Genomic DNA, 11,404 nt, shown 5'->3' with positions numbered 1-11,404 from the left:
TTATGACCATTTATTTACGAGTTACTAACATTTATAGTTGCCAAAAGGGAGCCTTATTGTAAAGTGTAAAACACATTCCCATTTATTGATGAGTTACTACCATTTCTAATAAGGCTTAGCAGTACAGATGAATGTGGGCTCACTATTTGGCAAGCAACCGGTCACAGTCGCCCTGTTTATCTCAAGTCTTATAAAAGCTTATTCATGATTTATAAAGTGTTCACAACCTAATTAATAAATGAATTACAAACTATTCGTAAACCCTTTATAAGGGTAGTCTTATTGTGAAGTGTTACCAAAATATGTAAGTATAGAAATAGTAAAAACCTTCAGAGACATAAAATACATGTTAACCAGCATTTGGTGCTATACAAACAGGCATCAACATTTTATTTGTAACTATGATGAGCAACACTGTTTTAGGTATAAAGATGGGATGATATCTTTTAGCCAGGAAAACCAAGAAAGTGAGGTACTATGATATACACCGAATTGCGTGAGATAAATGTGAAATGTATGTTTTGAACCTTTATATTGTTGTCTGTTAATGGTCATTTACGATGCCCATGTTCTGTTATAAAATGCCTTGACATGTGTATTATTGTGGATTCCTTCATGTACATATTCTCACAGGACAGAAATGGAAACAAAAATGCTCAGAAACGAATACAACTGTGTGTGAAGAATGTCCAACGGGCCAGTACACGGAGAACTGGAACTACGCTCAAAACTGCGCCACCTGTCCCAAATGCAAAATATGTGAGTATAGCTGAGCTGAACATCTCTGAATATAACATTTTGGAGGAAATAATTCATTGTTATTATTTTTAACAACTATCACTATATTTTTCTACGTTTAACAAGCTAAAGGTCTGCAAGAGGCCCAAAGCTGCTCCTCTTCCTCAAGCTCCAGGTGTGTGTGTCAGCCTGGAAAGTATTGCATCATGGGATTTGATGGCAAACACTGCGCAGCATGTAACAATTACAAGACATGCAGAGCTGGCTGGGGAATACATAGTCCAGGTACAGCAACTAGTATTTTTCAATCGTCACTGTTTGTGTGTTTACCTTACATGTAGTTCCTAAATATTCTGGTTTCAATTTAGATATAAATTGAAAAATCCAATTTGTGTGAGATCTGATCATCAATTACTGGATATTGCATGTATCAAGAATAGAGTTATAGTTTACAGAGTAAGGACTCAAGTATAAATGTCAAGACATCTCCAATTGACTTTCAATGTTTTTTATGTATACTGTAATAAATATCATATCATAAAAGTTGTTACATACACGTCTCAAAGGTCTTAATCCACCACATTTACTGTCAAACTTGATGTTCAATGTAATCCAATTGATAACATGTTACAGACAGGGTGTATCATAGCGTTAAAATGTCATGTGATGCCTGAAAGTGAAATGTTGGTGTTTTGGGTGTTTCTCTCAGGGACAGGAAACTCCGATGTGAGGTGTAAACGGTGCCCCAATGGGACATTCTCTGACACAGTTTCATCTGTTGACCACTGTCAGCCTCACACAAAGTGAGTGAAGAATAATCACGTTTATACTCAGCTGTTTGGAGCTCAGATCTTTAACCTCTCTCTCTGTTTCTCTGCAGCTGCTATGGGAGGGTTGTTGTCAAAAAAGGCGATGCGACCTCAGACACGATGTGTGAGCCTCCTAATGCAAACACGCAGTCACAAACCTCAACGAAAAATCCCCCCACTGAGATGTTGTTCTCAACTGCAACTGAAGTGATGAGTACATTATTAGTGACCTCTGAAACTACACGTGGAACGCCAGACTCCACACTGTCCTTAAGCCCATCTGCTTCAGGGGACGTATTCAACTATTCCACAAAACCCCCCCCAACAAGCTCATCACCTGACAGTACACCGGGTACGGTAACTAACTGATTTAATGTTTCAAATGAAGTCATGCTGAGAAAATTGTGAGGTCTAATCATTGGTTTATCATTCCCCCTTCCGCCCATGTGTCGTTTGTGTGTTAGACTCTATGGTACCTGCGGTCCTCGCCGGTGTTATTGGATTACTTGTTTTCATCGCTATCATTCTTCTGTTTCTTTGTAAGCCACGCTGGAAGAAAGGTAATTGCATCCTGATTTTCTTTTAAAGGGCACATATTATTATACTAATTTCTAGGTTCATAATTCAATTTGAGAAGATGTTCACATTCTTTATTGTTCAAAAACACATTGTTTACCTTATGTTATCTTTATGAATATACCTGCATGCAAATGTTTGTGCACAAGCACTGAAAATCTAGTTTCTCATAATATTTCCCCTTTAATCATGTACTCGTTTTATGGAAAAGCTATGATTGTATACATGTTACATTTATCTTCAACTTGAAATTCAGGATGATAATGACCCTTATTTGTCATCAACTTTATTGTTTATTGCTGTTGGTCTCACATTTTCACTATCTGACTCTTTGCTTACTCAGTTTTTAACCCAGATGCTGCAATATTTCCTCCTGGAGTGGATGCAAATGGCAATTGTGAAAGTGGGGATAAAGTGAGTCTTTTTCTCTTTTTTTTTTTCAGTGAATACCTGTTAAACAGAACACTGAGAATTAACCTTTTCATTCCTTTCTATTGCAGATCAATAAGGGTTATTTAAGGGAAACCCTGCCTTTAATGACTTTAATATCCGACATGGAGCCCGTCAGGCCCCAGGCCAGCGTCCCCCCACAGTCCTTCTCTCAGCCCACCAGCCCTCAGGTCATCAGCCCTCTAACAACCATTCCCATTGTCAACATCACTGTAAACATAGGACATGGGCCTTGTGGGACACCGAATGGCACGCATATAGAGTCTCAACTCCAGTTTAGAGAGGAAGAGGAGTTGTTAAGCATCCCGCAACAAGAAGCCGGAAAAGAATCACTGATGTCAGTGCAGGAGGATGAAAGTTACACACATGAAGAGTCACCGGCATGAGAGAATGATAAATTCTTATTTTTCTTTCTGTCATGTTGCAACATTGAAAACAATCTGATTTATATTTTGCAAGTCTTTATGAAGACAACAAAAGAAGCTTGGTTTCCATCTCAAAGTAATCAATTGTCGATATGTTTATATGTATATACAGTAAATACAAATGTAAATATAGTCTTGACTTCAGTGGTGTATGTGCAATAAGTTATACAATAAAAAGGCAGCTGAGAAGCTGTCAGTTTTATATTATGATTGTATTACATTACTTCTAATGCATTGCTTTGTAATAAAATATCATGTTGAAACTGGTCCCTTTTTGGGTAATTTGTTTTCTAATAATGCATTACATATATTTGTGTTACTCGTAGCCTATGTATTTTTAACAAACCCATCCTTTGAAAACAAACTACAGCTTTACAAAATTGGACTCAAGTAAAATGTACTATTGCCGTTTGAAGTGTAGTGAAACGTATTATTCGGTATATACGATATTCACGTAAAATGTATTTGTATTTTTTAAATTTCCCCTCTGTGGGACAAATAAACGTATTCTGATTCTGATTAAAATACAAATTACTACTTGGTAATAGTCTACAACTGAAGACAACATACACAAAAGTCAGAGACTTTTCCCCTAAAATTTGGGACTCACTAATGTATCCAAATGTATTACAGCACATACTAACCTGAGCCTCTGACATAACAGCCGCTGTTTAAAGCAGGGGTTCCCAGAGTGGGGCTCTGGCACTGTTATTTTGGGGGTCGCGGGCTGAAAAGTTTGGGAACCCCGGGTTTAAAGGACCTCCAGCTCCTGCACCGGGACGAATAAGGTGTTTTCTGCTGACATCTGCTGGCTGAAGGCGAACACTGCAGCCCGCCGAAGCCCCTCTCCTTCGGCCCATTAACGCGTTTAACAGTGAACACTAGTGACTGTCCATTCTCATGTCAACTCATACGCTTATATTTTTAATGGGGTCAAACAGTTTGTCAAACAAATCAAGTTGCATTTCGTGTATTTTACCCTGTTTATTTGTTGTAATCAAGGTAGCTAGGCAGCGATGCTAATACGAGATTGAGGACATTTGAGCCACTCCATTTTGTCGATGAAGTTACACTACATTACAGGTTACATTTATAATGCTATTTTAGGCTTGTAAACAGTCATTCAATTACTTACCTTTCTGAATTAAGTAATAGATGATCTCACATTCCTTTTCGTTACGTATTTATCAACAAACAGCAGTTGTCTTGTAATGAATATGTTTGATAACCCCCCCTCCGTTGAGTGCAGTTGGTTGCGTCTGTTGCCGCTGTGAGCTGCTCTCCTTCCTGAAAGACAGTACACTTGCATTGGAGCCACGGATGTTGCTGTGAAGAAGTCGGTGAGTTCAGGCTCCCCCCCCCCCATTCTTTCGATTATCAGTTGTCATATAAATACAACTTTACCGCTAACATTCCTTCCCCGAATCCAACTTTTAAAATGTATTGCATTTTCAATTAGTTTCGCACCATTTCTGTGTGTCTTACCCTCTCATCCTCCCGGTGTGGTTGGTGGTGTCGTGGTCCTGGTCTGTTATGTTTACAAATCCAGCTTGCAAGCAATGTGGAGAAAGCCAATTAAAAAAAAGCATGTATACTAAGATATAGCACAAATAGTGTCTCTACAGTATGTGGTAGATACTAAGACATAAAAAGGGCTCGGTTGTTAAAGCCAGTCGGCTTTCTAATGGGAATTTAAAGGAAGCTTTTGAACACCGGGATAGGAGAAAGAGAGCAGCGGGGGTAATACCGCTGCAGGTGTTTCCCTGTTATGTTGGTTGGTGCAGACAGTTTGCTTTGGAAATCAACAGATCCTCCACAATGACAGGGGAAAGGGGTGTAGCAGGGTGGGAAAGTATTTTCATAAAAGCATTGGCATATTTAAGTTACCTCAGGTAAGGGGCTTTCTGACAAAAATTAAACTAGATTTCTCTTTTGTGAAACTAATGGCATAAAATGGATTACAACTAATAATTGTTATTATCAATTCCTCAGGAATTGTTTTCTTATGCAGCAAAGCATTTGGTCTGAAAAATAAATAAAGACAAAGTTGTGAAAATAAAATGTTCCAAGACAACGGGACATTTTAAGATTAGTTATTACTATGACTATCCATCCTGCAGTTAAAACCCCATAAGGTGTTCAATACACTTTATTGAAATGCTAAGAAAACAATACTCAGATTAAAAGAAGTTGGATTTTTTATGTGATTCCCGTTTTTACCTAAAACGTGACGGCATTAACTCTTGGTTACTGTGTAACCAGCTCCTGTCAATGATCTGTTTGTATAAATGCATTTGCCCATGCACTGACGTCTATAATACAATATTATTTTAATTGTTTGTCGTATTTCAACAGAGACGTTGAAGCGGAAGATTCCTGAGGATCTTTTCATCTTGTCTTGTGCACCCCCACATGGCAGTAAACCACTGACTTGAAGATTAAACTAAGTACATTCAGCTCCAGAACATTGCCCTCGTAGATGCCACTCAGTCTCCGTCTTTGCAAATGGCTTGCTGCTTAAAGGACGAGCTCCTCTGTTCCATCTGCCTCAGCATCTACCAGGACCCCGTCAGTTTCGGCTGCGAGCACTACTTCTGCAGGAAGTGCATCACTGAGCACTGGAGCAGGCAGGAGCTCCACGGAACAAGGGACTGTCCTGAGTGCCGGAGGACCTTCGCCGATCCTCATCTCTCGCCCAGCCTCAAGTTGTCCAACATTGTGGAGCGCTACTCAGCCTTCCCGCTGGACGCCATCCTCAACGCTCAGAGGAGCTCATACCCCTGCAAGGACCACGAGAAGGTCAAGCTCTTCTGCCTCACCGACAAAAGCCTGGTGTGCTTTTTCTGCGACGAGCCAGCGCTACACGAGCAGCACCAAGTCACCACTATTGACGAGGCTTTTGAGGAGATACAGGTTAGTAATGGCAGACATACTCTGACAGCTCATTAGCAAGGGTGAAGCTAACATTTTGTCAAAACCTATCAACACTCAGTGCCACATTCAAGCAGATGCACTCAATTGGCCAATGGAGCTACCCAGACAGTTCAGTCCTCCACTGCCACAGAGCAGCGACACTGAAGAGGTTTGGAAATATTGTGCTTTGCTTAGGAGAACTTTAAGTGGCATAGGTACTGGGGAGTGAAACCTATGTGAATAAATGTCAAACCAGGCTTTTATATTGCCTGCAATTATTTCTTTTTTAAAGGCTAAATTCTGGAAATATTTTCGAAAATGTGGTTTGAGTGCTATATTTTTAGAGTGTGTTTGTGTAATGTATAAGATAAATTATAAGACTTGTGGTCCGTCTCATTTTGAATTTGGAAGTAAGGATATTTAATGCAGAAAGTTTATTTTAATTTTATTGCAAACAACAACAGATCCTTTTAAATTAAGATCAATAATATGTTTCATTACAGTGACATTTTCGATATGAGATTCCTTTCAAAGATTATGTTAATGTTTCATATGTGTGAACACTGAATCAAGTTTTCCACATTAACAGGAATGGTTCAGTGTTTGCACTCCTCTCAGTGTTTGGATAATTCCTTTCCCACAGCGCCAAAATCCAATAACTGTGAAACAAAGCTCCTAATCCCGTTCCTTCTCTGCTCCAGTATGTACACATTCCAGTCTAATGTTGTGTAGTCAGTCTCATTTCTTAAGTCTGTTATTACCAATGAAGATACCGAGATCAGCTCTAGGTAACATAAAAACCATTTGGTTTGCAGTTTTTTGGCAGACATATTGGTGAACTTTCTGATAAGAAACATGCCAACATGTTGATTGTTTACACTCAGCCATGCTGTTTTGAAGCTCAGCATTAGTGTGTTACTGCTTTTGATTTCACAGTTACGCTAATACTTCTTAATATTGAGGTTAATGCAGTACTATCAGTTTTGCTGTTGGTCAGCATTTTTAACATTTCAAAGACACTGTAACTTTGAGTTGCCCCCTGCTGAAGAGACTGTATCAATAAGATCGACTTGTCATTACTTTGACCTTAGGCTGAAATTGTATCTTTGACACTGTCAAGCTCACTGCTCTGTGTGAGCAGGTATGTATGGAGACTGCAGCTGAATGATAAATTCCATCTGATGAAGAAATAATTAGACAGAATTGATAAATAGGATTTATTTACTCAAAGCTGACGCCATGTATGAGTTTTCAGAGATTCTGATGTTGTGCTTATCAACAGCTCTTTGAGAAAAAAAGAGAAGCAAATCACAGTTTGGAAACCTCAAATTCTTTGTGCACAACGAACTAAGTCTGATTTTTGAATATTTTCGGTAATAAAAAAAAAAAAGGTTGCAAAAATCGGCATATAAATAGATGACTTTACATGAACTCCATTGTGGTGTTTGTGGGGAGATAATTAAAGCATAAAAGGCAAGAACAATTAATTAAATTAGTTGATTACATGTAAACATAGTCATGTGGTTAGTGGGAAGTATAGAGCTACAGTGGTGCCCTTCTGTATTTTACATTAAATATAATTAACCGCGCTGTAAACATCAATACTCTTTCATTTCCAATCAGGCTCTGTACTGGAAGCCTGAAAAAGGTTAAAACCGTGTAATCGTAAGCAGAAGTAATTAGGCCCAGCACAAGATGTTTCTCTTTTCTTGGACACCAGCTTGTCCCTCTGCTTGGAGCTCTTTTCAATGCAGTGTTCTGCCATTTTGTATTCTGGCAGGAGCTTTGGGGTCTTCTCAGATCCAAAATACTGAAAGAGAGTACGAGCACACAGAGGCCCCATCGGACACAACCGTGTCCCATGATGAGCTTGGCATACTCGTCTTTTCAGATCTACAAGTGGGGTGGTTTGTTACGTAACCTCTCCTCATCTAAGCAGGCAAACACAAACATCAGAACAAGGCAGCAGATGGTGTTACAATTATGTTTCTGTCACGTTCGTTTGACTTTACAAAGTTAATGTTATTAGGAATGTGTCTTCTGTAACTGTGATGTTTATTTTCTGGAATTAAAAAGCCTGTGTTAGTGATGCTCTGTGATATCAGACAACTTACAAGTTAACTTATTATTCATTTCTCCTTCCAGAGAGCAGGCAGGAACTGGGTGTCAGATAAAAACAAATGTGTGAGAGCTGCGCCTGCAGGCACACACTTTTAGCATGATGCTCGACAATGCTTCACTGAAGTGCCAAAACAACATGGGGAGGATGTGTTGAAGTGCAGCAGCATCAGCTCCAGTGTTTTGACTAACTGGGCCAGAGGGCTTCATGCCGTGCCAGCTTGGTGGCCTCTTTAAAAATGAACCTTATGGTTTTTCTAGGGTGGGAACGTTTTGAGATGAGACGGGTAAGGATTTGGTAGGTTGAGAGCCAAAGCTTGTTTTTTGAGCTGAATTGTTTGACACTTTTGCACATGGGATTTGGGATTGGCGTAAGCTGTCTCTGCTTCTGTGTCTCAATATGTTGCTCTCTCCTGTGTCTCTGTTAGCGTGATGTAATTCATCATGTGTGGTTCTGTACAACTCTTCTGTCACAATATCTCACAAAGATGGGGAGTAGAATTTCGTATTATCAAATAACCTTATTTATTATTCTGTAACGATTTGACTATTTTGTTCTATGGGTAAAAAAACTAAACGCACATATGTTGAGCAATAGTTATCACTGTCCATTTTCCCAGCAGTGTTTGCTCTTAAGTTACGTCATCCTCACACCCTACTTTCCAGAGGAGCAGGATGACACGGACATGTCCTCCGTCACTTGTTGTTGTTAACTCATCTCAACACTGACGGTTGTGTACTGTATGTCACAATCAGACATACAAAATCTAATTTCCACACTAACCTTTAAGCTCAGCCACTGTGATGAAAAACAGACGCATATAAAAGTATTCTTTCTTGATCCAGAGCTGCTTTGGCCAAATGAACAGATTTTGTGGGTGATAAATGTTATCCATGTAAAACATCATCATGCATCCATTAATGGCTTATATTCGACATAAGCTTTTCAACTCTTTTACACCACATTAAAGTTATCAAAGCCTTGGATTTGATCTTTTCAAGCAAACTAGATTCCCAAAGAGTTTAGATATACAGCACTTCTGTTATGTCATGGCACCGTCAGCTGTGTGATGACAGTGTGCTTGGCTGGCCACTGTCCACTGACGAGGGCAGCCTTTGGTTAGACTGTGGCAGGCCGTAAGCCTCTTAGCCTGGCATGTCACTCCACTGACCTCAGGCCTTGACTCCTGTTGCCATGTTGAAAGCTTTACCTCCTGCTGCTAGCATCCTTTTCCTCCAGTAAACACTCCTGCGGTCAAATCTGTAATGCACAAACACATCCAGGACCGACACCGTTGCAGGGTGACGCGCACACATCTGGCAAACATTCACCATTCAGATAATTGCTTGCTTGCGCACCATATTTATGAACATTCAGGACATTAAGGTAGGATTGAAGAGGATTTGTATGCGGCTCTGGCTTTGCGTCAGAAGCACAGATCTCACAGGGAACTAATGCATTCTGATTAGGAAGCGTTTTATTCCCACTGTCATATTGGACAGCATTAAACACCATTTTAATGTAATGCACAAGAGCAGAAAGCACTCTAAATGCAAAATCTCCAATTCCCCACAAAAACATTTCAGATCTCGATCTATTTGACAGAAACTTTAAACGTATCCGAGTCAGTCCTAGAAACCTCTAGATAATACTAACCCACACAGCAGTCTTATCATTTTAAGTTATTTTGTTGTGACATTGTTTTGGCCTGTCAATCTTACTCTGAACTCATTAAAACCAGAGAGCCAGACTCTCCTATCCACAGAGCCACTTCCTTCATCTTGTGCCTGTTTTAGGCAACATGGTTAATGGTGATGAGATTACAGTTCCCTCTCTCAGTAATGCCACACTTGGAGCACTGGCGCCATCTTAAATAGAGGTTGGCTAGATCACTATAGCCCTGATTGGAGTTGGACGAGGCTGTGCACTTATTATCACACCGCTGTGGCCTGAAGTTGGCATTCAACTCCTGCCGAGGACAAAGTGGAACCCATAGCAGCCACTGTGCCTTAATAGTGATGATAGAGGCTGTCAGTGGGCTGCAATTGGCCGCAGCTTTGGGACAGACTGACCCATCCTGCTGGGTTTCCGCTCTACTTGCCGGCGATATAAAACCTGACAAGAAGGGAAATAGAACTCCCCGCCCCTGGTTATCTATGTACATTTGGGGACTAAACTTTCGTTCCACTGAGTATAGATGCCATAAATGGTATAGCAGCAGGCAGCTGTGCAATAATGCTGGTCCTAGTTCGACTAAAGCCCACGCAGCTTAAGAAATGATTACTGTGGAGTTGAGTCGCCCACACAGACCTGTCACTCAAAGTTTCCAGATGCACCTGTGTGCTGTATTCGATTAAAACCATTCTTATACCTACATATTTCCTCCTTATCAAACAAAAAACAGAGGGGTTACTCATGAAAATGAATTAGCCTTTTTCTCTTCTGCCTTAGTGTAGAAAACGATGGTGTTTGAAAAGGGAGAATGAGCACGCCAGCCTTTGAAGTGTTCCTCTGGTGGTTTAAAAACAGGGCTGTCTTTCACTCTCCCACTGTCAGATCCCAGCCAAGAGCTCTCTCTCTCTCTGAGCCTGCCATCACCACGCATGGCCGTGCCGCAGCAGTAATGAGTCAGGCAATTTCAAGGGCACCCACCACGGCTGCCATCTCCCCTGTGGCTCGCCTCAGACTGCTCTCCTTTTCTCTAGCAGCTCCATCTTTCTTTGTCTCTCTCTCTGTCTTTTTATTCCTCTCCCGGCCGTCTTCTCTCTCAGTAATCAGGTATACGGTTTATAAAACGCCACAGATCTTGTTTGGTAAGCAATAATGTTTTTAGGAAGCTAGTTGCCAGTCCCCAACCCTGCTAATTTCCCCCCACCCACCCACTCCAAACAAATGAGTTTGTCCAGCTTGGCGGTCAGTCCGGTTGGTGTGGCAGATAGGCTGCGTTCATGTGGAAATTAAGCCATGGGGAAAGACAGAACAGTCACGTTCCATTAGAGGAGCGCTGGCATAATATCCTCATCCAGAGAGAAGCACTAGCTCGTACTGCACTTATACTGATAGCAATGATGATGCTTGAGGCAGGACTTAAGCCCATGCTGTTGTCAGATCAGCAGATAATCGGCTGCATTAATTGGAGAAAGTAGACCTGATGCTGCGTCCACATGTAAAGAAAATCTTTTGATGTCAATACATCTGTTGTTCATTGGAAATTATTATATAGGCTTCTGCAGGGGTTAGTGTTGCAATTTGACATTTGTTTTCTAGTAGTTTTAATATATGGCAGGAAAGATGCTGGTCAAATATTTTTTACAGCCACCTACTGTAGGTCAAAGAAACCAGAAACCTGCTTTCTGATTATTTCAAGGCTAAGA

At 40.5% G+C, this 11,404-nt stretch overlaps 2 protein-coding genes across 2 annotated transcripts in view; both read left to right on the top strand.

Annotated features, from left to right (window-relative positions):
- Nucleotides 1-3,259, top strand: part of tnfrsf1b (tumor necrosis factor receptor superfamily, member 1B) — a 6,865-nt gene extending 3,606 nt beyond the window's left edge. Inside the window, exons 3-9 of the mRNA XM_010777906.1 lie at nt 634-759; nt 865-1,023; nt 1,448-1,541; nt 1,619-1,899; nt 2,012-2,107; nt 2,467-2,537; nt 2,624-3,259. Of these exons, the coding sequence (XP_010776208.1) occupies nt 634-759; nt 865-1,023; nt 1,448-1,541; nt 1,619-1,899; nt 2,012-2,107; nt 2,467-2,537; nt 2,624-2,959 (1,163 nt within the window). The 3' untranslated portion in view covers nt 2,960-3,259. The remainder of the gene's footprint in view (nt 1-633; nt 760-864; nt 1,024-1,447; nt 1,542-1,618; nt 1,900-2,011; nt 2,108-2,466; nt 2,538-2,623) is intronic.
- A 996-nt stretch (nt 3,260-4,255) lies between these two features.
- The window catches only part of trim62.1 (tripartite motif containing 62, tandem duplicate 1), a gene marked incomplete at its 3' end in the record, with an annotated part of 19,551 nt that continues 12,402 nt past the window's right edge, over nt 4,256-11,404 (top strand). The window contains exons 1-2 of the mRNA XM_010777908.1: nt 4,256-4,338; nt 5,354-5,911. Coding sequence (XP_010776210.1) covers nt 5,504-5,911 — 408 coding nt within the window. The remainder of the gene's footprint in view (nt 4,339-5,353; nt 5,912-11,404) is intronic.

The sequence above is a fragment of the Notothenia coriiceps genome, unplaced genomic scaffold (genome assembly GCF_000735185.1).
Source record: "Notothenia coriiceps isolate Sejong01 unplaced genomic scaffold, NC01 NC01_scaffold00018845, whole genome shotgun sequence".
In the NCBI taxonomy this organism is placed as follows: domain Eukaryota; kingdom Metazoa; phylum Chordata; class Actinopteri; order Perciformes; family Nototheniidae; genus Notothenia; species Notothenia coriiceps.
The sequence above is the reverse complement of the archived record's forward strand: the minus strand, read 5'-3'. Positions and strand labels throughout refer to the sequence as shown.